Genomic DNA, 27,597 nt, shown 5'->3' with positions numbered 1-27,597 from the left:
TATGTCAACTCCTTTGACTGAGACATTACATTTGACTTAAATGTCCACTTCTTTTTGCAATGAATTCCTTGCATAAGAAACTAAGTCTTAGTATACCTTTCTACGCGAATGGTGCTTTAAGATACAGATAACGTCAGTGTCAAGATCTATTGGCATTTCATCTACTTTGCTTTTAATTCCCCTATTATTTTGATGAAATAAACTCACTGTATCTTCTTATGTGCATTCCCCATTTACTGAATTATCTTCCAGCACTAAAGGAACCATCCTCAAGCAGGGATATGTCTTACCAGATTTCATCCTAAAAACATTCTAGCCCTTCTACATGTTATCACTGTAATTTGGCCTTTAAGAGCCCACACACATCTATTCCACTGCATTTACAAGCTTCACCAACCATCCCTTCCAGTCGTATTTAGGTGTAGACCATGTCTGGTACAGACAGACCTGTGGGTACTCCCAACTGGCATCACCAAAATGTTTGCCTTGTCACCAGTCATCAGTGCCCTCTCAAGCCCCATATTAACTTGCCTCACAACACTCTCAAGATAAGATTGATTGTAGTGCCAGAACTGCTGTACGAAACAAAAATTGGTGATCTGAGTTTAAGCAGCAGTCATGTCTCAGTCACTGCCAGTATCATAAGCCCAATCTTTACCAAGACTGTTCCCATCCCCTTTCACTATCACTATCTGATACTTTTTGGAAAAGCTTTACATGAATCCGTTAAATCTTTTGTCCCTTTAGTACCTAGTACCAGGTTTAAAAAAATGCTGGTGACTTGGTACTCGTTACCTAAAGGCGTCGGCCCATTAGCAAGTAAAAGTCCGCAAGACACTTACAGAAGCTACTTCTGCAAGTTCTTTGACATGGAAACACCTCAAGTTTTGTCAACTTCCAGAAGTAACTAATGCAAGTTAGTGGAAACAGTTTCTTGCACCTTGTCAAAGTTGCCAGTTGCTTGAAGTTGTTCTCAAACTTGCTTGAGTTTTGTGTGTTCAGTACCAGTACGAAAATGTCAGTGTCAAAGAGGAGAATGGCACAAAAACAGATATGTCGAAACAAATGTACCACTGGAACCCCTAAACATATATAATTGGCCACCATCACCCAAGGGAGTGTGAAATGAATTTACCCATTACTTCGTTTCACCAGAAGAGGATGCAGAGTGGCAGTACAGACATCTCTAAATTTAGCTGATTTTTTAATGTTTGTATAAACATAAATGTATTATGTTTGTAATAAAAATAATAAATACTGTTTGCAAAAATTGAAGAGAAATTAAAAGGTAATCTAGTGGTGAAATACCGTGTATCCTGTTTTTTAATTTTTTATTCTACTGTAGACGAGATGTTCGAAGCTTGCATACGGCATTCTCAGAAAGTTTTTAATCTGAATGAAGTCTTCCAGTTTTAGTTTAGTCAACAGCATTTCTTGGCAATTTAAATATTTGTACCTCTCTACCAATTTCTTTACCAAACATTTTTTTTTTCTAACTTTTTGTTTTCTGTCACACTTTTTCTTCAATAATAATAATAATGCAACAATGGAGGCAGCTGCTCTGGTTTTTAAGCACGTTGCTGTAAACTTCCATTTGCCCATCTCACTATTTTACTCTCATGGTAACACTTCCACAAATACTTGCAACCAGTTCCTGAAATTAACTTGCCCAAGTGACTTGTAGAATTAAACTTGAAAAAAATTTTGTTCTATTGTAAATATGGTATCTCAGCAAATGCTTGCAGGAGTTACCTGCAGAAGTTACTTGCTAGTGGACACATGCCTTAACGTCTCCCACAATTGTTGGCCTACACTACACCTTAAATTTTCCTGTCTAACATCAGTTTCCTAACAACTTTGGGGTCTGCTGCATATTACCTGCTCCTACAACTACTTGATGCTCCTTTCCACAACTGACAGCTGGCTAAACTTACTATCAACATGAAACTATCAGAGCATGTTCTCTTCCTAACAGTTTTACTGCCAACTGCCAGTTCCCACTTCTCCACCTTCTCTCCCCGTAGCCTCTCTAGATTCTTTCTAGCATCCTATAACTATGCCTGAAGGGTGCACATCCCTACTACATGTTCCGTGGCTCCAGGAGAGGGCCTCACTGAGTTCTCCACTGGATTCCCACTGCAATCACACCACTGAAACCACTTGCTACACAGTTCACAACATACTCCATAACTCACTATCCTACAAGAATATTGGCACACTTCTTACTCATGGTCAAATTTTACCATATCTTTAAACAAAAATAATGAAATAACAGGAGATTTCAACACAAAAACCATACTATAAACAACCAGTAAATGTCTACCTTATCTTATTAAAAACACAAAAGCTTTAGAAGAGTACATAGCTCAGTCTTCTTCAATAACAGTGCAATAAATGTAAACTACCTTTCAACAGCTGCAGGGTTGCTTGTGTTTTATAAATGCATCTTCTGGTAGTATAAACCATTCCATGTTCGAGTTCTTACATCTCTTAACTATGTAATCTTAACAGATAGTGTTACCAATTGTGACACCAAGACCTAAGGAAAAATTATGTTCCTTTCATGTTTTCCTGGTTTTTACTGGGAAAATGGATAAATTCAGTTTTTTTAATAGAGAGAACTGACTACTATAACTGTCAAGATATTTAAGTTGAGTGAATAATGAGAAACATGGTTGGAAATGCCTAGAGTGATAATAGTACAGCAAACAATAAAAATCCATTATTATAAAGGGTATTTTCTAAATAATGTCTTATTTGCTGCTGTTGAGTAAATTTCATACACCTGTAGAACCACATATGCACACCAGCTTCCAGCATGCCTTTTACACACAAAAAACTCAGTTTACATTGATCTTGTCACTTAATGCTGTAATAGTGTTAAAATATTTAGGGCAGCTAAACAACTCAGCAGCTGTAAAACAAAGCCTATACTTAGTGTTTTGACAGTAAGGAACATATCAGCAGTGGACATTCACCACCAGGTGTTTGAGGTGTATGGGCTGAATACAATGAGTGAGGGCAAAGTGGATAAGCAGAGAAAGTTATTCAAGGATGGATCGGCCCATATTCATGGTGAACCACTATCAGGTGAATCTCCTATAATCACAGACAGTTTGGTATGTGCAGTTAATGCAAAATATCATGAAGATCAACAGTTCACTTCCACTATTTCCACTCTGCACTGCAATTTTCACAACTTTCAGCCAGTCAGCTAACCTCTGTACCAATTTGGTAAGTCACAGTTTATTAGCTTGACAAAATATTACTTAAGAATCTTTGTATCACTGGAGTCATTCAGTTTTAGTGTGATATATCTAATATGCTAACTACTATTTTTTAATAAATACTTCCAGACTAAGAAAATAAGGATTTTTCGGCTGAGGAACTCATCTGGCTTAAATAATTTCATAGATGCACAAAATGTTCACCTATTTTTTTCAATTTCCTCCTTGTTGTCAGTCATAGTCCAAAATTAAATATTTCGGCACAACTACAAAATTGTTCACTTCAAATGTTTGGTATGTTCTTTTACTCATTCAGATATACGCACTAGTAACCACAAATTAACGTAACACACTTGTATGTCACAGAGTAAAATGAGTCTTTTAATTATGGATAATCTATCTAAAGCTTTTAAAGCTACATACGAGCCACATCAATCAAAAGCCACAAGGAAGCAACTTTCAGAATGTCCACTACATGTAACCACACTCATTGGTGTTACAAACATATTTGTATTCAATTTGAAAAAGAACTCACTTAAGGAAACTGTAAAATTACAAGGAGATGGACTGGTCAGACAGTTTTTACTTTCAGGAGGTGAAAGTCCAGTATTCCAGTAGATGTATTTCTAGCTTTTGAAACTATTAACTTCTTCTTTGTGAAGGAATCTAAAATACAAATGTTACTCAGAACACTGGTTGAGATGGACCCACTTGCTGTAATGTTGGTAATCATGCACCACATATGAAAAATACAGTAAAGATATTAATGCTCTACCTACCTTGTACATCATGAATGAAATAAAGTGTTTTTTTTTATTTCATTTACTCCAATTACAATATTTCATGCCACTATGGTAACTACATTCAGATGAGCTAATTTTTAAACTGATTCATGACATAAAATCAAATGAGGAGCAGATACAGGAGTTGGGTGATTATTTAAATAATGTACAAATTAAAATTATTCATAAAATATAATTTATTATAAATTATTATTCTAATTTGGATATGACTAGATATCCAGTCTAGAAAACATTTGAAATAACTTCACGAAGCTTATAAACTTAAACAACAAATATTTGCACATGTATTATGAAAATTACAGTATGAGAGGCAAAGAAAAAGAGCAGTCAGAATGTGAATAATTCTCTTTTCCCTCAAAGAAAGAAGGATTCTGTTTAACATGTTTACAGTTTTTTTGTACTCTATGATGAGTGTAAATTATTTTTGTGTGTGTATTTTTTTTAATAACAGCATTTACATTCATACATATAGTCTCACAATTGTAAAGTCATTTATTTATGATAACATAGTCCTTCATACTTCTTAGAGGGAAGACAAAAACTGCCAATTAATGCTTATTTCTGACGCACACAATCATGAGCAGAATAGCACATCACATAACAATGCAAAAGGAGGTAACTACGAAAACTGCTGAATTGTTCTGCAAAATCAGCTCATAACATGAAGGAAAATAAGCTACAGTGCTTTCTAAACAGTCTTTGTTGGTCAAATAGATGGTCCCTTGGACTTACGAGAGATGTATATCCCTCTGAACTGGAAAAAAGTCTTACTAACTTAACTTATGCACAAAACTCTACATATATACACTTATGAAAATATTAAAATCTTTGCTTTGGCTTTTTCTAATTCACAGACTCACTCTCTGTAAACTACATTATTCAGTGGCATATTAATGGTGTTACCACTGCAAACAGCGGCTAATTACATACACAAATTAACTTGTAAAATCTGTAAATCTGGCCAGTCTTTTCCTGTTCTGCAAATGTCTAGACTAATTGTTATTTTTAAACTAATGTCATGAAATACACAAATCTTCAACAGTTTTCAAGTACTCTGTGGATTCTATTGTACCATCAACAATGCTCGAACTATCATCCTCAGCATATTCACTGTCTGGTAGTTCCTGCTTAATCACACACCTCAACTCATGAGGTATCTCAGTATCCATTTCAGCTTCTTCCATTTCAGCTTCTTCCATTTCAGCTTCTTCCATTTCAGCTTCTTCCATTTCAGCTTCTTTGGTTTCTAAGTCGAGTTCCTCTAAAAATTTCTCTTTGTCTGCAGAACTATCATTTGTATCACCACTTTCCTGGTAATCGGCTTCCATGTCAATTGGGTCACCAGTATCTAAATCAATTGTGACTTTCTTCTCTGCATTTATGTCCAGGTTTACACAAGCACTTTCCTCTTGTAAAATTGGTTCAAATCTGTCCTGAATATCCACAGAAGTTCCCCTATCTTTAAATGCTAAATGTTTTCCTGATCTTTCACAGTCCTCAGAGGGCTGGTCTTTACCAGTTTCTACACTGTCTGTTTCACCAGTTTCTTGTCTCCATATCTGTATACATCTACTCTTCATGAAACATTCTGTTGCAAACCTCTTCTGAGCAAAGTGCAACTTATGATGTTCATGTAAAAAATGAGCAGATGGCACAGAATAATCACAGTAATCACATAGGTAATTTGACTGTATACCAGATGCTGATGTGTGCTTCCTAATATGGATTTCTAGGTCATCATGTTGAGGAGTCGAATAGGGGCAATGGGGGCACCAGTAGCTTTTCTGCAACTGCTCCTTGAAAGTCTCTTGCGAAGCTTTCAGACTTTCCGCATGTTTCATCTGCATCAATAACAGTATTTGCCGATCTGCTACAGTCATCTGAATTGGGCCAGGTTTAGAAGTAGATCCAATACTCTTCCTGGCACGAATTCCTGCTGGTTTACTAGTCTCTTCTGGCTGAAACTGCACCTCAGGCTCTGTTACTGTCACTGGCTCTGGTTCTGGTACTGGTGTCGTTACTGGTCCTGATTCTGGTTCTGGTACTGGTATCGATACTGGTCCTGATTCTGGTTCTGGTACTGGTTCCGACTCTTGTTCTGCTACTGGTACTGGTACTGGTAGTGGTACTGCTACTAGTTCTGATTCTGGTTCTGGTACTTGTGGTGGTTCTGGTACTGGTACTTGTGCTGGTACTTGCTCTGACTCCGACTCTGGCTCTGGCACTGGCTCTGGTTCTTTCTGCTGCTGTGATTGTAGTTCCACTTCTGACTCTGGTACTGATGCCAGTTCTGTTTCTGCTTCTGCTTCTGTTTCTGTAATTTCTTCTTTTATATCAAGTAACTCATGATCAGACTTTTTTTTTTCAATCAACCGTGCTGCTTGGGCGTCATCATTATCCTTGTGTTTACGCATATGCTGTATGTAGTTGGCATAGTACTTTACAGAGTAATCACATTTTTCACATCTGTATCTCTGCTTCGCACCATGAAGTGAAAGGTGTGTCCTGTATTGCTCACGTTTCTCAAATGCTGAAGGACATTTGTGACATTTATAACGTTTTTCTTTCAGTCTACCATTTTTTAAGTAAGTGGGATAAATGAAGTCGGGATTTCCATGCATAAGAATTCCAAACTGTGGATCTACATGCAGCTGTGGACGCTCTTTTGAGACAGATTGTAATATGCCACTTCTTTCTGGTGAAACCTTTTGTGAAATGGTCTTTTGTTCAGATGCATCAGACTGTGGACAAGTTTTGCTGTCAGAAACACTCTCAGGTGATACTTTGTTTGTTGTGGATAGAAGAGAAGAGTCTAGAGGAAATATTCTATCTTGGTGAACATTTTCATGTTTAATTAAGTGACCAAATGTTTTAGCAGTGTAGTCACAGTATTTACACTTGTACTGTCCTTGGCCCCCATGCATTGATAAGTGATAATGTAAAGAATCACTTTTAAGAAATTTCGCAGGACAACGATCACAGGTATAATGCTTGTCAGTTCCACGTGGATCCATTCTGCTGTCCTTTTTTCCTGACTTGTCAATAACTACCCACATGACATTAGCAGCCTCAGAATTGTCAACAGCTATCTGTGGCCGAGGATATTCCTGACACGATCCGTACATTTCAAGAAGCATGTCTGTTTTTTTCTGGTATTCATCTGTATGGACTTTCATATGAGCAAGAAGGTAGGGTCGCTGCTTAGCAGTGTAGGAGCAAAACTCACATACGTGTGACAAATGGAAAATATGGTACCTACGGTGAATTTTCAATTCCTTTTCACACAAGAATCTTGCAGGACAGCGAGGACAAAAGCAAAGACTTCTCTTGGTACTGTCACTTACAGACACAGAATCCTCCAAAACTGAAGGGTCACATTTTGGATTTTCATCTTTTTTAGAAGTTTCTGTGCCATCAGCAGCTAATGAGATGTCTTTATTTGAATCAGAACTTCCTGTTTGTTCATTTTTAATATTATTTATAGGTTGCTTAGTACCTGTACAATCACTCTCAATATTCACCATTGCAGAGAGCTCTTCAAGCTGCGCTTCATCTGTTCTAGAAGGATCTACCAGGGCATGAATCTGACCATAGAATCCTTGATGAACTTTAGCATGTGATGATAGTACTCCAGCATTATTACAAATGTAATTACATTCTGTACAATGGTGCTGAACTAGATTATTGCTTGACTGAGCTTTCCCTCCGCTATCATTATGACTGTTAACATCTTTGGTTCTGTCAGTATGCATTTTCTCATGTTCCAGGATATTAGCTTTACGAAAATTTACATGTGGGCAGTATCGGCATTTGTACATTTTAAAAAATTTACTCTCTCGAGAAACCCAAACTAATGGCACCTGTGATAAACCACTAGTATCTAGAGATGTTAGTCGGTGGTCTACCATTGATGTTGGCCTCTTAATGTCCCCAGACACTGATGTTTGAACTTGTTCATCAGCACTTTCATCCTGGCTCTCTTTTCCAGATTTGGTGGGACTTTTCTGGGGTGGAATAAGAATGCCATGCACACGCAGATGCTGATGAAGTAGGTGGCGTTTGCTAACATTATACGAACAGATACCACATTTGAAAGGTGCTCCACGTGGCCTGTGAAACTGCTTGTGGTAAAGAAACTGGCTCTTGCTGTTACTGAGATATGGACAATTTGCACATCTGTAGCGTTTGCACATACTTCCATCTGTGCCAGTCTGTTGCGGTGAACTCTGAAACAAAATGAGCACAGAAAGTGTATCATATTCCATCTGTCTAGACAATTCTGTCAAAAAATTTGAACATTAAATACACATGGAAATATTACCACTGAAAATTAATGTCTACTATTAATACAAATTAACACAGTATGACAGCCACTGAAAATAGAACTACAAGTATAAAAAAAAATCCATGTAAAAATTAACCTCACATTTACATAAAGCTAAGCACATCACATACAAAGAAATAACGTGAAAAACATAGTCACAGAACATCATCAACATAAAAAAATATGTTACTATAAAGAAATCATCTATCTATGAGATTTGACATTAGTTAAATCCACAATGGATATAATATTAATCCATTATTTCAGGGAAAAAAATTCACAATTTGAGTAAAAGGTCAAATATTAATTGTACAAATGATATGAATGCAACAGATCATTATGGATACATATTGAAGCTGTCTTAGAATCAACTCAGATGTCTCCCATATCTGCATCAGCAACCCAATTATTTCGGTTTATTGTCATTTTTAAAACTGTATCATCTTTTCCTATGGTCCCTAATAAAATGTACCTATTTAAATTTCGTTTCTGTAAACTCTTAGTAAGAGTACTGAGCTTCAAAAGTCACATTTGAAGTGCAAAACTGTGTCTTCGACCTCAAAATCACTCTCTATTTGTACACACTGTACATAAAGCACATAGTGTTAATAACATAACTTACTTTCATTTCCATCAATGAACACAATACTTTCTAGACCTTGGACTACCAATTCTGGTCAGTGATGACCATCTTCCCATCTGTTTTACGTCCTAATAATGAAGCCATAGTGGAAATGTCAAGAAATACACACAAAACCAGATTAGCTTTGTCACACATATTTAAAATATGGTTTAAACTAGGCCACAGTGGTGGCAAAGCCATTCTGTTGACAGCGCTACTTTTCAAAATAAACAGTTTACTTTGAACTGTAGCACTGTATGGCTCTGCCAGCACTGTCACCTAGTTTACACCATCTTTTAAACATGTGCAACAAAGCTAAGCTAATTTTGTATGTATTTTTGACAATGCCACTATGGCTTCATTATAGGAGGGGATACCCACAGAAAATGGAAATAACGTTGGCGTGGGCAGAGCTTGTGTAGTACGTATTTCTGGCGCTAGGCATGTATAGTGCAACTCGCTGCCAATTCAGTGCTGCGTTTGTTGTTGACATGGCTTTTTCTGTTCATCTGCAGTGACCATTTTTGCTAGCACTGCTTTATTCTTGTTTCATTTTTTATGATGGCAAGTTTAAGTGAACAATGTGCAGCTGTGAAATTTTGTTTTCTACTTGGTAAAAACGCTGCTGAACTGTTTTAATGTTGAAAACAGCTTATCAAGACGACGCTATGTGTAAAACTCAAGTACACTCCTGGAAATTGAAATAAGAACACCGTGAATTCATTGTCCCAGGAAGGGGAAATTTTATTGACACATTCCTGGGGTCAGATACATCACACGATCACACTGACAGAACCACAGGCACATAGACACAGGCAACAGAGCATGCACAATGTCGGCACTAGTACAGTGTATATCCACCTTTCGCAGCAATGCAGGCTGCTATTCTCCCATGGAGACGATCGTAGAGATGCTGGATGTAGTCCTGTGGAATGGCTTGCCATGCCATTTCCACCTGGCGCCTCAGTTGGACCAGCGTTCGTGCTGGACGTGCAGACCGCGTGAGACGACGCTTCATCCAGTCCCAAACATGCTCAATGGGGGACAGATCCGGAGATCTTGCTGGCCAGGGTAGTTGACTTACACCTTCTAGAGCACGTTGGGTGGCACGGGATACATGCGGACGTGCATTGTCCTGTTGGAACAGCAAGTTCCCTTGCCGGTCTAGGAATGGTAGAACGATGGGTTCGATGACGGTTTGGATGTACCGTGCACTATTCAGTGTCCCCTCGACGATCACCAGTGGTGTACGGCCAGTGTAGGAGATCGCTCCCCACACCATGATGCCGGGTGTTGGCCCTGTGTGCCTCGGTCGTATGCAGTCCTGATTGTGGCGCTCACCTGCACGGCGCCAAACACGCATACGACCATCATTGGCACCAAGGCAGAAGCGACTCTCATCGCTGAAGACGACACATCTCCATTCGTCCCTCCATTCACGCCTGTCGCGACACCACTGGAGGCGGGCTGCACGATGTTGGGGCGTGAGCGGAATACGGCCTAACGGTGTGCGGGACCGTTGCCCAGCTTCATGGAGACGGTTGCGAATGGTCCTCGCCGATACCCCAGGAGCAACAGTGTCCCTAATTTGCTGGGAAGTGGCGGTGCAGTCCCCTACGGCACTGCGTAGGATCCTACGGTCTTGGCGTGCATCCGTGCGTCGCTGCGGTCCGGTCCCAGGTCGACGGGCACGTGCACCTTCCGCCAACCACTGGCGACAACATCGATGTACTGTGGAGACCTCACGCCCCACGTGTTGAGCAATTCGGCGGTACGTCCACCCGGCCTCCCGCATGCCCACTATACGCCCTCGCTCAAAGTCCGTCAACTGCACATACGGTTCACGTCCACGCTGTCGCGGCATGCTACCAGTGTTAAAGACTGCGATGGAGCTCCGTATGCCACGGCAAACTGGCTGACACTGACGGCGGCGGTGCACAAATGCTGCGCAGCTAGCGCCATTCGACGGCCAACACCGCGGTTCCTGGTGTGTCCGCTGTGCCGTGCGTGTGATCATTGCTTGTACAGCCCTCTCGCAGTGTCCGGAGCAAGTATGGTGGGTCTGACACACCGGTGTCAATGTGTTCTTTTTTCCATTTCCAGGAGTGTATATACGTTCTTTGCTCGATTAAAAAGTGGTGACATGTCGACTGATGATAAAGTTCATTCTGGATGTCCATCAACTGCCAAATCAACAAAAATATTCAAAATATTCGAGAGCTTATGCTCACAGGCTGACGACAGACAACTGATCAACTGTCAGAGATTAGAAGGTTATCTTGGAGCTCCATTCAGCAAATTAGAACGAAAGATTTGGGCAGACAGGTGACTGGTTCTTCCACCACAACAATGCACCTGCACACACAGCCATCTCTGTTAGACGGTTTTTGGCTAAAAATGGCATGGTTTTGCTGTCCCACATGCCTTACTTGCCTGACCTTGCTCTGTGCAACTTTTTATTATTTCCTCACACGAAAAGCAGAATGAAACGACATCGATTTGACAACACTGAAAAGGTCAAGGAAAAAAACAAGGGAAGAGCTGTCAGCCATTTCTAAAGATGACTACAAATCCGTTTTGAACAGTGGGAGTACCAGTGGGACAACTATATTAGTTGCAATAGAGAGTATTTTGAAGAGAATAAGGTTGTTTTGTAAACAATTTGAAAATAAGTAACTTTTAAAAAGTAAATCTATTATTTTTTTTATTTTTTTGGCTATCCCCCCTTGTATTAGGACATGTTTTAAAATCAATCTGAAGATGAAGATCATGACCAAAATTGGAAGTCTAAGAACCAAAAAGTTTTGCAATCGCTGATAGAAATAAAATAAATTTATTCTACACTTCCTAGATCATGGTTGTAACCCATGAATGTGTCACAATTTGTGAAACTGTAATGTCTCAGACAGAATTAACAGGACAGACTAGAATATCTAATTATCATAGGAGTACTTAAAGATTGTGCAGAATATTGGGCAAATCGTAGAATTTCAAAATACTTTAACTGAACGATAAAAGAAGGAAGTACCAAAAGGTTCAGAGAAATTGAGAAATACAAGTCTCTTAGGAATGAAATAAAATCAAGTTCAGGGAAGCCAAGGCAAAACAGCTGGAGAGAAAGAAATCAAAAATGAAATGTTATTGGAAATGCTGATTCAGTGCATAGAAAGGTCAAACTACCTTAGGTGAGAAGATTAAGATTATATCAGATTTAGTTTTTGTTCCATAGACACAAAAATGTGATAATTCTCATGGGTGTGGAACATGTCAGAAAGAATAACGTAAAAAACATAAAACATTTGAATACAATACCTACTACCCTGATCATTTGTCAGGATATTGTCAAAATAGGTGAATACATTACAGTGAACTGGAACTGCTAATATTTCCATAATTAATACGCTGTCAGAATGAAAAATTGTTACACACCTTTAATAAATTTTAAAAATTAAAAGCAAGGATGTCATTATTTGTATTGCAATGGGAATTTCACTTTTAAATAAAAAGAAGAGTTTACATAGGTGGAAAGAGTACATTGAAGACCTCTACAAGGGGCAGGGTTTGTCAGATGATGCAGCTGAGGAAGAAATGGGAATCTATATGGAAAACAGGAATCCAGATCTAGTCATTGTTTAAAAGAGCTTTGAAAAATCTGAAATCATTGTGGTTTGTGGCAGCCAAGTGACCATTCAAGTTGGTGTGTAGAATCTATTCATTTGGAGATATACCATCAGACTTTTGGAAAAATATAATCCACACAATCCTGAAAATACAAAGGGCAGATAAGTGTAAGAACTATTGCACAATCAGTTTAACGGCTCATGCACTCAAGTTGCATATAGAGGAATGGAAAAGAAAGCAGAGTGTCTGTTAGATGATTGGTTTGTCTTTTGAAAAGGTAAGGGCATTAGAGAGGCAATTATGATATTCCTACTGATGATGGAAGCAAGACTTTTAAAAAATTGACACAGATACTTGGCATTTGTCACCTGGAAGAAGAATTCAACAACGTAAAATCAAGCAATATGTTCAAAATTCTGAGAAAAATAGAAGTAAGCTATAAGGAAAGACAGATACTAACATATGGACATGAACCTAGAGGTAACAATAGGAATGGAAGAACAAAAATGAAGTGCTTGGATTAAACAAGGTGTAAGAAATGGATGCAGTTGTTTGCTCCTACTGTTGACTTACATATTGAAGGAGCAATGATGGAAATAAAAGAAATATCAAAGAATGGGATTAAAATTCACAGTGAAAGAATATCAATGATAATATTTGCTGATGACATTGCTATTCTCAGTGAAAGTGAAAAAGAATTACAGGATGCATTGAATGGAATGAACTGTGTAATAAGTACAGAATTTGGATGTAGAGTGATCGAAGGAGGACAAAAGGGTTGAGGAGTTGCAGAAACAAGGTTAGTGATAACCTTGGGTAATTAAGTAAAGGACTTCTGCTACATTGGAAACAAAATAGCTCATGACAGATGAAGAAAAGATGACATAAATAGTAGGTTAACACAGGGAAAGAGGGAATTCCTGGCCTTAATCTGAGGAATAAATTTTTGAGACTTTACATCTGAAGCAAAACATTGCACAGTAGTGAATTAAGGCCTACGGGTAAACAGGAAAAGAAGAGAACTGAAGTGTTGGAGATGTGGTACTGTAGAAAAGTCTTGAAAATTAAGTTGACTGATAAGGTAAGAAATGAAGAAGTTTCCCCACAGAATTGGTGCAGAAAGGAACATAAGAAAAAAAATTGACAAGAAGAATGGACAGAATGACAGGCATGTGTTAAGATATGAGGAAACAACTTCCATAGTATAAGAGTGAGTTGTAGACAGTAAAAACTGTAGAAAACAGAAATTAGAATACATCCAACAATAACTTGTACGGTGCAAGTGCAACTCTGAGATGAAAAGGTTGGCATAAGAGAGGACTTCATGATGGGCCACATCAATTAGTAAGAAGACAAAAAGGAAAAAAAAAACTGAAGCCTGAAGTTAACTCATTAATGTATGTTAAGCAGCACAAAGAGATACAACATGGCTAGAATCACATCAGGAAGTATAAAATAATGTTTTAACTAAATTCTGCTAGCAAAAGAAGCAGAAGAAAGCAAGCTAGGGTTTAACACTCTGTCAACAATGAAACCATTAGAGATGGACTGTTAGCTCAACTGGATAGACTGATTCCAAAGAGGGGATTTATGGAAATCACAGGAAACTAAATCAGTGTGCCCACAGGAGAATTCGAACTTGCCTCCATCAGAATAAGACCTTGCATTGTAGCAGTGACAAAATGAATGGATAATAACAAAAAGAATGAAGATGAAAATGTGGAGAGACTTCTATTTGGTAAACTTATATTGGTAAGCAGAAATAGAGAAGCAGATGATTTAAAATTCCAATAATAGTTTCTCTTCTGCCTTTTTATATTTCTTAATTATGATCTGACCCTTGTACATTTTTCCTTTGTTTAAGATCAAACATATATTTTCTCTGGAACTGTTTGTTATTAGCCCTATTCCCAGAAAATTTTTCTTTGTATCAGCTCCATTCTGTATTTACTTCCCCCTGTTGTCCACAAATTTATTTAAAAACTGAATGGTTTCATCAATTGAAATGGTTTTCGTTTTTTATCATCTCATTATCAATTATATTTAATGCACATTTCACTGTTTTACTACAATAGTTACATCAACTTAAAAAGAAATATTCAAAAATACAATTTTACCTGAACATGAAGTGTATCTTAATTGCCTGGCTATTGAATTTTCAGCTTTCAAAGCAAATTTCCCTTTATGTCACATTCATCTCACTGCCAGTTTTCTTTGCATTAGACCTTAGTGACTGTGTAGAGGAGTTTTTGCTGTGCAAGTACTGGAGATTATTGGAAGAATGGTTGTTTATATGCCTCATAATATACTGCAACAAATGTATCTCAACAGCCCCCATGTGAGTAAAATGTAATGTGTCCCATAACACTCATAAATTATTCAGTCAAAACTGTACCAGAAATTTGGTAATTTACTTCTCATGAGGTAATTTGTCATTTTGTCTTTGTATCTGTCAATTTTGATAGTTCTGCACTTAATCTGACCAAATTATCACTTATTCAGTTATACTATGTACATATCAGTTATCTGCCATACACTAGAGCCTTATTTCAGGGTGAGCCATATAAACATTTTGCATTAGAACTGTCACATTCAGCATCCTGTCAATGAACCAAAGCCTGTCAATTGTATTTCTTAACTCACAAGTTAGTTTCTTATACTGGAACTTTGAACACTTACATCAAACTGTAGACATAATTATTACTGCGGGGGCGTGCTGAAAAGTAATGCCTCTGAATTTTTTATTCTGTTCTCAATGTCGGTTGAGGTATTACATGTCATGCATATTACTTGGCTGACTTTGCATATTGCAACCCTCTTCCACCAGAGGGCACTGCAATGTAGTGTATAACTTGGCAGTGTGAAACTTAACTATGTCAGTCAACAAACAGTGTACTGTAATCAAGTTTCTCACCACAGAAAACATGCCTCCAATTGAAATCCATCAAAGAACAAAAGCTGTGTATAGCGATGATTGTAATGACATCAGTAATGTGCAATGCTGGGTTCTGAATGCTCTTAATGAAGGAAATGCCTCGTGCTAAACTCATCAGGTGTGACAGAGCTCAGAGTGGACAACTGTGTACAGCAACTGACAAGACTCATAGGAATTGAGTTGATGGACTCAGACAAAATCACTGTATAATGCACACACAGCTCTTAGGTAAGAGGGGCATGTTGCTAGAGCATGTACAGACCATCACTACAGAACTGTTACAGAAAACTGTATGTATGCTGGGCGCCTCAAATGCTCACTACTGACACAAAACAGAGATGATAAGCACATATGTCAACAATTTCTTTCGCATTTTGAGTGTGAGGGGGATGGATTCCTTAACAACATTGTGTTAGGTGATAAAACCTGGGTTCACCATTGTGACACCAAATACAAGAGAGCATCAATTGAGAAATTTAAAAGAGCATCTTCAGGGACATAATTTTGATACTGATGAAGTGGTACAAGCAGAGGTGGCAATATGGTTCCGTCAACAAAATCAAACATTTTACAGACATTATATCAACAGACTGGTGACTCATTAGGAAAACGTGTTCATCACTAGGGTGCTATGTTAAGAAATAAATAGGTAGACATGAAGAATAAAGATGTAGAATGTTAATAATGTTTTATTTAAAAAAGCTTTAAGAGCTTTCACATAAAATTTGGAGGCATTACTTTTCAGCATGCCCTCATATATTGTGTTTCTGAAGGTGTGTACAACCCTCCATCTACTTCACAACTGGTGAGAAAATAATAGATTGGTCAGTCTGTTACTAAAAATAAGTTTTCAGGAAAGGACTCATTTTCAAAGCAGTTTAGTTAAAACTGTGTGTGCCATTCTTGATGTAGAATTTTTATGATTTATTAATATCACTTCATGTAAATCCCAAGGTAGTTAATATGTACAGACATGATTCTTTCATTTTTTCCCCACAACAAAATGGATGACATACACTAACAGATGTCATTCAAATGCCTAAAATGTCCATAAACAGAAACTAATATCAGATTTGAACAATATAGTAATAAATGAAAAGTGACAGATAAAGAAGTTATAAGGAAGACAAAATATTATGTTCCAACAAAATATTTGTACATGGAATTGCAAAACAAAAAAATATCTACTTCTCAGATAGACAAAGTTTTGGTAGTCAAACTTTTTTCCTCATTATTACATAATGACTGTGGATCTCCCATGCAATTCACTACATTCAGGCCATTCTTTTCTCTTTAAGAGACCTTTCTTTCCATAGTCTTCTTATACTTTTTCTACTTTCCTTCCATTTTGAATGAGAAGTAGTATATGTTAGAATGAGAAGTAGTATATGTTATTGCAATAGCTTCATTTACAATATTTTTCATATATGATACTTAACATTGTCCAAATTCAGTTTCTTACCAGTTCATTCATCTTCATTGTATCACAGGTCAGACTACCTTTACAGTGAAACAGAGGCAAATAATGCCAACAGATATAATACCAGGAATAATGTTAATTTTGTGACATAAGCAGAGGAAGAATATTTAGCAATTATAAACACAATTTAATGCTCAGCACTCACCTATGCCGATATAAGCTCATCAGATGAAATATTTGTCACTGCTTTTGGAATACAGTAGATGCATGTAACTGGTACCAGATGGCCAGGTGACTCTCAGACACTGATGTAAGTCATGACAGTGAATTGGTGTGTAAGTGCCAGACAGTTGCAAGTAATCAGCACAGTGACATGGGTCAATGCAGAGATGTGACAGATTGGGTTGGGAGCTATTGTGTCTGGATATGGCCCAGATACCATGGACTGTCCAATGTGTCTACAAGTAATGGTGCTATTTTTTTTTTTTTTTTTTTATTTTTTTTTTTTTTAACCAATGAGCTTCACTGGACTACTTGCGACCCCACAGCATTATTCACTTGTTGACCTATAAACATGTGATGATTGGATGGCTGCAGATGCTTTCATATTTGACTGCAGATGCTTTCATCTTCCTAATATACTATATGTGTGTATTTTTATGTTCATAAGTATACGATGGCAGTGGTTTTGCAATACCCAAAGTATAAAAATAGTCTGGTCAGTGTTGCAGATGTAGGAAAAGACAAATGTACATCACTTGTTTAAGTGGTATTTGCAACTGCTGCCCCAGGATCACATCCTTATTTACACACTGAGGCTGGGATCTTTTACACTTTCTTCTTCTTTTTCTCAAAGCTCAATCAAATTAAGCCTTGGACTTTTTACTGCATCATATGCTTTCCCTACCTGGTATGTGAAATCTGTATAGTAAACTTTATCTGAAGCATTTCCTTCTTTTCTGTATACATATGGTAATTCCTTATATGAAGTCACAGTTTTGAGTGGAGTTCTCAGTGAGGACCCCCTTGGAATCTTTAGGTTGTTGTGTTTGTCTCTGTGCTTGCTCATAGTCCACATGAATCGAAACGACTGGGAATTTCCACAGTAGAATCTTTACAATCAATCTTACACCCAGAAAGAGCTGCAGTCCTGCATCACTACCCGAGTTTAATATAACTGATATGGGACAGTTACTCTGTGGCAGTTACTCTAGAGCATGCCTGATCAGGATTTGCGCTCCTGGAGCACATTTGTGCTCCATGAGTGCAGACGAGTCTGCTTGGTACTCCAGCTTCCCCCAGCACTGCACTATTCCGAGCCAGTGAGTGAATGAGACAGTTATATGCTGAAAGCTGCACACATGACAAACTCAGGAAAATGTACTCAGGAAAATGTGTTTCCAATACAGAGCAACCACTTCCAAAAGGCAAATATTGCAGCATGCTTTTATAAGCAGGAATTTTTTACATGTGTTTATTTTCAACTTTTTGTTTTTCTGCCAAAGCAATAATTTTACTAGTAGATTAAATAATTACATTATATACAGTGAACAGAACACAAAAAGCTTTACAAATAGATATTTAACATTAAGTTTTGATGTTTATAAATTTATACACATTTTAATTTTAGAATACACAATATATCTGTAAATATGGCTTGTGATACAGGCAAACAGATGGTGTTATGCAAATTAAAATCTGTTAAACCTGAACAATGACTGAAATTTGTCAATTTCATAACACAAAAGAAAACAGTCACTCACATTTGTTGAACCAAAGATTGAAACAACTTCAGCAGTCGAGGATATTGCTCTTGGAATAACATTTCATAAAAGTCTTGTATCTTTCTGTAGTGGAAAAACACATCATTGAGCTGGATGCCACACTGTAGGTGTATCAGCTCAAGTTTGAAGTAATGAGGTACATCAGCAGAAAAAACTGAGAATGACCTGACAAATAAATCTAAACAAGTCTTCAGCTGTGCAGAGTCTTGTAATCTTTTTCAGAACTTGTGATGAAATGTTTCAGTTACTGAAATGTAGTCAGTCATGTCTGGTCCATAAATGACTGCCTTGAGTTACAGGAAATGTCGCACGTCATGATCTTGAAGCTGATTTTTTCATAGCATCATTTTTCTTTCGACAGCATCAATCTCGTCCATCATACCTGTTTCCAAATGATTCTCCCCTTGCATTAAGACACCTAATGATTTCAAATAACTGGTGATGCTGACCGTAAAAGAATTTGTCACCACTCTACTTACCCTGAACTTAGTTTTTTCCCTAATGGCCACCTTCAGTTGAGCCAGCCTACACTGTTGTTCGGCACAAGACAAGTGCCTCTTATCATCTGTGTGGCTCGCGTTGTAATGATGTTCCAGTAAGTGTTATTCAGCTCACAATAATGTGATGGCATATTACACATTTTGCAAGGACTTTAAATGATATGAAAAGTAGAGCAATTCCCATTCAGCACAGAACACCGTGGCTTCTCCATTTTATACTTTTTGGACAAAGCACAGCTGCCATAGTATTCCTCTTGCAGAACACAAATCTAATTTCATGGAAGCAGTAGTATCAGAAAAGTGCCAGGCATCTGACAAGGTGACAGCTCTGTTTGGCCAGGCCTGCTCTAGAGGTTTCACACCCACAAATGTATCATCTCAAAACCCAGTCATATAGTACTTGTCATGTTGGTTGCCACAGACTGAAGTATTTATGTATTTATCTCCCCTATTTAGAACAGTGATGATCTACACAAAACTCATCACATTTGAATTAATTTTGTTAAATTACGTTAGATTAAACTGTTTGTTCCATAGAGGCATAGTAAGGGGATGTGGAAGACAGCAGAATAGTTCCAGCTGCGAGCATTCTACACGGACTGTCCTGTGCATAGTGTGACAGGTTCATAAGATGAATTCTACAGTGAACCTTATTTAATTAGTTAGTTGCATGGTCTATAGATCATTTGAACAACTTTTTTTTATCAAATGATGTGGAATGAATAAGTTTACTTAAAACTAGGGTTACAGACATAGTGTTGCACTGTAATGTCAGGCACTCTGGCAATTATCTGTGGTGTCCCGAATTAACACCATCTGATATTAAGCACATATTAGATAAGGTGAATGAAAGAAGTGGAGTCTTTCCAACAAAGCAAAAGCACAGTGTTTACTGCTCCCGTGAAAGTAGCAACATGGTTCTCTGCTCGCTTAATACTGAGATAAGTATTGCTATGAAATGATACTGCTTATGCAAATTAATCATTTAAACAATTTCAGTTTGCTTTTTAAGTTGTAAATCTCTGATTAAAAAAACCTTTAGTTTATCATGTAGGCAATGTAATGTAATCACAATGAAAAACGTTAAAAGTATGACAATACCAGCAGTTACCTAATGCGTCAATAGTATTTACATGATGTGGAAGTTTTTAAAGGCAATACAGGACACAAATGTATTTAAGAGTTACAGAAGTTACAATAACTGACTGTCATCTCTCTCTCTCTCTCTCTCTCTCTCTCTCTCTCTCTCTCTCTCTCTCTCTCTCTCTCTCAGAATTGAAGAGAAAACAGTGCACAGTACCAGAACAGACTCATGTTTCAATACTGGGTATTTACCTCATTCTCTTCTTCCTCCGAGTTTTTGTCCACAGACATATCAAGATGATAATTGTCATCACCTGGCTCTGCATCCACAACACCATGTAGCTTCATATGTTCTGATAACTCACTGCAAAAATCATCATCATAGTTTCAGTCTGGTCCTTTTTTTACATTAAATTTTTGAAAATAAAAAATTACAATGGAAAGCCTTTTAAGAAGAGAAATATCAAAACTGGGATGTTGACATGCAGACGTAATTTCCAAGTAGTTACCAACAACTTTAATTTTGAAATTGAACATCAAGCTTTTAGAGCTCTGATAATCTCAATTTTTGTGAATTCCTAAAGAAATCCTGGAGTTGCTATCACACATGGTCCCATTGAAACATGATATTTTATTAGACCACTCAAAGCATGAAATAATAAAATACTTCAGTTTCTTTTAATTCCAGGTACAATTACTTCTTTTAGAAAAATGAGTGAAAGGGTTAGTTTCTGTGGTACGTAGCTCTTAACAGTACATCATTAAATACATAAACAGTTATCAAGAAATTTTTATTATTACTTTGCCATTTCAAAACACAATGTAATTTAAATTATACCTTTTGTCAACAACAGAGTATGAACACATTGTACATTTGAGATCATTCACACTTTGGGAAGCATGGTTCTCAAGGTGTTCTTCTAAAGCGTTCTCGAGATTTGTTATGAAAGGACATATGGTACATCTGAATGAATCATCTGAAAGTAAAAAAGAAAGAACTAATCAAGTATGATTATAAGTATATTAATACAGATTATCCTAGAATTTACACTGCATAAAATATAGATATTGACGTACGAGGTGTGATCAAAAAGTAACTGAGACTCGTTAATTTCATGGGATTTATACAAGAGTCTATGAGCAGTATAAACATTCCAAAGGGGGTTGAGAAGATGTTAAAGATGACAACTGCCCTGGGCATCCTAGCACATCAATCACTGATGATAATGTGGAAGAAGTAAAGGAAATGGTTCTGGAAAATTACTGAATAATTATCAGAGAGGTTGCTGATGATGTCAGCATATCTTAGGATCATGCTAAGGAATTTTTTCAGATTTTTTGGTCATGAAACATGTATCAGCAAAGTTTGTTGCAAAACTGTTGAATTCCAACCAAAAACGACGACATGTAGACATCACTTCGGAATTGTTGAATGAAATTGACAACAATCCAGTACTTCTAAAGTAGAGTATGACAGGTGACAAAACTTGGGTATACGGGTATAACACTGAAAGCAAGGCCCAATCATCCCAATGAAAACTGCCTGAAGAGTCAAGACCGAAAAACAAATTCAACAAGTTCAACCACATGCGAAGGTTCTTCTCACTGTTTTCTTCGATTACAGTGGGATAGTGCATCATGAGTTCCTGCCTTATAGTCGTATGGTCCATGAGGAATACTACCTGGAAGTTACACGCTGTTTTCAGAAAGCAATCCGTAGAAAACAACTAGAATTGTGGTAAAACCACTTGTGGAAATTTCATCACAATAATGCTCCCTCTCAGACCTCAATGCCTTTTCATGATTTTTCAACAAAAAACAAAACTGTTATGTTGCCTCAGCCACCATATTCATCGGACATGGTCCCCTGTGACTACTTTCTATTCCTGAGGCTGAAGAGAACCATGAAAAGACATTGTTTTGCGACCGCTGGTGAGGTAAGGATATAATAACTGAAGGAGCTGAACACCATATCAAAAAGTGAGTTCCAGAGCTTCCAAGATTGGAAAAAGTGCTTATGCAAGTGATTATATTTGCAGGGGACTACTTTGAAGTGGACAAAGTTGATATTGATAAGTAATGATTCTTTAAGAAAAACAAAATTTCACTTACTTCCTGATCACACCTCATATGCTAAGGTTGAGAGTAAACAATAACAATACTATACGAATAAAAGAATAAAACAATTTTTGATGTTATAGTGGAATGACAGATTGTTTTTAACACTATAACAGAACCATGGACCTTGCCGTTGGTGGGAAGGCTTGCATGCCTCAGTGATACAGATAGTCGTACCGTAGGTACAACCACAATGGAGGGTTATCTGTTGACAGGCCAGACAAACACGTGGTTCCTGAAAAGGGGCAGCAGCCTTTTCAGTAGTTGCAGGGGCAACAGTCTGTATGATTGACTGATCTGACCTTGTAACACTAACCAAAAAGGCCCTCCTGTGCTGGTACTGCGAAAAGCGGAAAGCAAGGGGAAACTACAGCCATAATTTTTTCTGAGGGCATGCAGCTTTACTGTGTGGTTAAATGATGATGGCGTCCCCTTGGGTAAAATATTTCAGATATAAAATAGTCCCCCATTCGGACTTCCGGGCAGAGACTACTCAGGAGGACATCGTTATCAGCAGAAAGAAAACTGGCATTCCACGGATTGGATTGTGGAATGTCAGATCCCTTAATCGGAATGGTAGGTTAGAAAATATAAAAAGGGAAATGACTTACCGAACAAAAGCGCTGGCAGGTCGATAGACACACAAACAAACACAAACACACACACAAAATTCAAGCTTTCGCAACAAACTGTTGCCTCATCAGGAAAGAGGGAAGGAGAGGGGAAGACGAGAGGAAGTGGGTTTTAAGGGAGAGGGTAAGGAGTCATTCCAATCCCGGGAGCGGAAAGACTTACCTTAGGGGGAAAAAAGGACAGGTATACACTCGCACACACGCACATATCCATCCACACATACAGACACAAGCAGACATATTTAAAGACAAACTCTTTGTCTTTAAATATGTCTGCTTGTGTCTGTATGTGTGGATGGATATGTGCGTGTGTGCGAGTGTATACCTGTCCTTTTTTCCCCCTAAGGTAAGTCTTTCCGCTCCCGGGATTGGAATGACTCCTTACCCTCTCCCTTAAAACCCACTTCCTCTCGTCTACCCCTCTCCTTCCCTCTTTCCTGATGAGGCAACAGTTTGTTGCGAAAGCTTGAATTTTGTGTGTGTGTTTGTGTTTGTTTGTGTGTCTATCGACCTGCCAGCGCTTTTGTTCGGTAAGTCACCTCATCTTTGTTTTTATATATATTTTTTCCCACGTGGAATGTTTCCTTCCATTATATTGATAAAAAGGGAAATGGATAGATTAAAGGGTTATAAATACAAAATCAAATAGGGGTAATGCTGGAGTAGGTTTAATAATGAATAAAAAAATAGGAGTGTGGGTAAGCTACTACAAGCAACACAGTGAATTCATAATGGTGGCCAAGGTAGACCCAAAGCCCCCACCTACCACAGTAGTACAAGTTTACATGCCAACTAGCTCTGCAGATGATGAAGAGACTGATGAAATGTATGATGAGATAAAATAAATTATTCAGATTGTGAAGGGAGACAAAAATTCAATAGTCGTGGGTGACTGGAACTCGACAGTAGAAAAAGGAAGAGAAGGAAACATAGTAGATGAATATGGAATGGGGCTAAGAAATGAAAGAGGAAGCCGCCTGGTAGAATTTTGCACAGAGCATAACTTAATCATAGCTAACACTTGGTTCAAGAATCATGAAAGAAGGTTGTATACATGGAAGAGGCCTGGAGATACTGGAAGGTTTCAGATAGATTATATAATGGTAAGACAGAGATTTAGGAAACAGGTTATAAATTGTAAGACATTTCCAGGTGCAGATGTGGACTCTGACCACAATCTAGTGGTTATGAACTGTAGATTAAAACTGAAGAAACTATAAAAAGGTGGGAATTTAAGGAGATGGGACCTGGATAAACTGACAGAACCAGAGGTTGTAGAGAGTTTCAGGGAATAATTGAAGGGAAAGGGGGAAAGAAAAAGAGCAGAAGGAGAATGGGTAGCTTTGAGGGATGAAATAGTGAAGGCAGCAGAGGATCAAGTAGGTAAAAAGACGAGGGCTAGTAGAAATCCTTGGGTAACAGAAGAAATATTGAATTTAATTGATGAAAGGAGAAAATATAAAAATGCAATAAATGAAACAGGCAAAAAGGAATACAAACATTTCAAAAATGAGATCAAGAGGAAGTGCAAAATGGCTAAGCAGGAATGGCTAGAGGACAAATGTAAGGATGTGGAGGTATATCTCACTAGGGGTAAGATAGCTACTGCCTACAGGAAAATTAGAGAGACCTTTAGAGAAAAGAGAACCACTTGTATGAAGAACAAGAGCTCAGATGGAAACCCAGTTCTAAGCTAAGAAGGGAAAGCAGGAAAGTGGAAGGAGTATATAGGGGGTCTACACAAGGGTGATGTACGTGAAGACAATATTTTGGAAATGGAAGAGGATGAAGATGAAATGGGAGAGTTTGACAGAGCACTGAAAAACCTAAGTCAAAACAAGGCCCCAGAAGTAGACAACATTCCATTAGAACCACTGACAGCCTTGAGAGAGCCAGCCCTGACAAAACTCTACCATCTGGAGAGAAAGATGTATGAGACAGGGGAAACACCCTCAGACTTCAAGAAGAATACAATAATTCCTATCCCAAAGAAAGCAGGTGTTGACAGATGTGAAAATTATCGAACTATCAGTTTAATAAGTCACAGCTGCAAAATACTAACACGAATTCTTTACAGACAAATGAAAAAACTGGTAGAAGCCGACCTTGGGGAAGACCAGTTTGGATTCTGTAGAAATATTAGAACACGTGAGGTAATACTGACCCTATCACTTACCTTAGAAGATAGATTAAGGAAAGGCAAACCTACATTTCTAGAAATTGTAGACATAGAGAAAGCTTTTGCCAATGTTGACTGAAGTAGTCTCTTTCAAATTCTGAAGGCGGCAGGGGTAAAATACAGGGAGCAAAAAGCTATTTACAATTTGCACAGAAACCAGATGGCAGTTATAAGAGTCAAGGGGCATGAAAGGGAAGCAGTGGTTGGAAAGGGAGTGTAGCCTATTCAATCTGTATATTGAGCAAGCAGAAAAGAAAACAAAAGAAAATTCGGAGTACGTATTAAAATCCATAAAAACTTTCGAGGTTCGCCGATGACATTGTAATTCTGTTAGAAACAGCAAAGGACTTGGAAGAGCAATTGAACAGAATGGACAGTGTCTTGAAAGGAGACTGTAAGATGAACATCAACAAAAGCAAAAAGAGGATAATGGAATGTGGTTGAGTAAGCCGGGTGATGCTGAGGGAATTAGATTAGGAAATGAGACACTTAAAGTAGTAAATGAGTTTTGCTATTTGGGGAGCAAAATAACTGATCATGGTCAAAGTAGAGAGGATATAAAATGTAGACTGGCAATGGCAAGGAAAGCGTTTCTGAAGAAGAGAAATTTGTTAACATCGACTACAGATTTAAGTGTCAGGAATCGTTTCTGAAAATATTTGTATGGAGTGTAGCCATGTATGGAAGTGAAACATGGATGATAAATAGTTTGGACAAGAAGAGAACAGAAGGTTTCAAAATGTGGTGCAACAGAACAATGCTGAAGATTAGATGGGTATATCACATAGCTAATGGGGAGGTATTGAATAGAATTGGGAAGAAGAGAAATTTGTGGCACAGCCTGACTAGAAGAAGGGATAGGTTGGTAGGACATGTTCTGAGGCACCAAGGGATCACCAATTTAGTATTGGAGGGCAGCATGGAGGGTAAAAATCATAGAGGGAGACCAAGAGATGAATACAGTAAGCAGATTCATAAGGATGTAGGTTGCAGTAGGTACTGGGAGATGAAGAAGCTTGCACAGGATAGAGTAGCATGGAGAGCTGCATCAAACCAGTCTCTGGACTGAAGACCACAACAACAACAACAGAAAAAGGCAGTCCAGATCACAATAATTTCTCATTTATTAATTTCGGTAACTGGTATCTGCTATACTTAGAAAGAATAAAAACTGTTTGTGAGGATAGGGGGAGTGGAGAGAAGAGATCTTCATATGAATGGCTGTCAAATAGTTTCTGTTCAATTGTATTGCTGCAGTACATACGCAATACAGTATAACTCCAATGTGGGTATAGAGACACGGGCAAGTAGGCAAGGGATCAATGTGGCATTCATGTCTTTCCAACATGTGTGCGATAAATGCAGATACATAAACTACAGCGACATTATTAGCAAATTCGTCTGAACAGGACCAATGTGCTGTTATTTTTTTTCTCAGCTGCTGAAGGACAAACACCGGTAGACATCCACTAGAGAATAAGGAATATGTATGGGGCAGTAGATATGTTGAAGACCACCATTGTGAAATGGTGCCCAACAATGTGTGCTGCTGCTTCATGATAACACACGTCCCAATACCGCAAATGTCGTAATGCGGAGGTTACAGCATCTCAAGTGGGAGACACTCTGTAGTTGTCATCTTCCCCCCCCCCCCTCCCCCCCATGTGACTATCACTATCACACCTTCAGTCCCTTAAAAAAAGTCTTGAAGGGTCAATGATTCCTGTGGGATGAATATGTGCAGCAGGTACAATTAGTTATGCACTTCTTCATGCAGGAGGACACAGTATTTTATGAAAGAGGTTATCTTCCACCTTGTGTGTCGATGGAATGATCTCCTCAATGCTCATGGTGATTTTGCCTGACTGGCATACCAATTCTGGACTGTACATCCTTCAAACGAAAACTTTTTGATCATCCCTTACATGTACATCTGTGACTTGAGAGTTACAGTACAGCATGTGATTGATAGCAGATTGACTTTTCTTAGTTGGCCCCTTTAAACTTGTTATGAACAATAAAGCCACTTAAATACTGGATAAGACATCATGACACAATGTTAACTGTGTAAAAATGAAAATATAATTCATAAAAGTGTCAAATTCAAAGTGACAGATGGCCAGAACTTGCCTCCATGAGATACAACTTGCAACAAAATTGACAGAAGCATAAAAATTGATAACAATCCTAGCACCTGGAATCTAAGGTTCCCTGTTCAGGCAGGAAAGAGAAACTGATTGGTGGATGCAGGAACAGGAGCCAGATGAAGAAAAATGTCAGAGAGAATGGCTGTGTCTTAAATGTTGCACTTGTTGCCAGCAGTAGGGGATATAGTACACAGTTGAGCAT

At 38.0% G+C, this 27,597-nt stretch overlaps 1 protein-coding gene across 1 annotated transcript in view; it reads right to left on the bottom strand.

Moving 5' to 3' along the window:
• Positions 1-4,188: 4,188 nt before the first annotated feature.
• Positions 4,189-27,597, bottom strand: part of LOC126456022 (uncharacterized) — a 70,314-nt gene continuing 46,905 nt past the window's right edge. Inside the window, exons 8-10 of the mRNA XM_050091776.1 lie at positions 21,158-21,296; positions 20,572-20,683; positions 4,189-8,256 (exon numbers count right to left, since the gene is read on the bottom strand). Coding sequence (XP_049947733.1) covers positions 5,047-8,256; positions 20,572-20,683; positions 21,158-21,296 — 3,461 coding nt within the window. The 3' untranslated portion in view covers positions 4,189-5,046. The remainder of the gene's footprint in view (positions 8,257-20,571; positions 20,684-21,157; positions 21,297-27,597) is intronic.

This window comes from Schistocerca serialis, chromosome 2, assembly GCF_023864345.2.
Source record: "Schistocerca serialis cubense isolate TAMUIC-IGC-003099 chromosome 2, iqSchSeri2.2, whole genome shotgun sequence".
Classification (NCBI taxonomy): domain Eukaryota; kingdom Metazoa; phylum Arthropoda; class Insecta; order Orthoptera; family Acrididae; genus Schistocerca; species Schistocerca serialis.
This window is presented reverse-complemented; position numbering and strand designations above follow the sequence as displayed.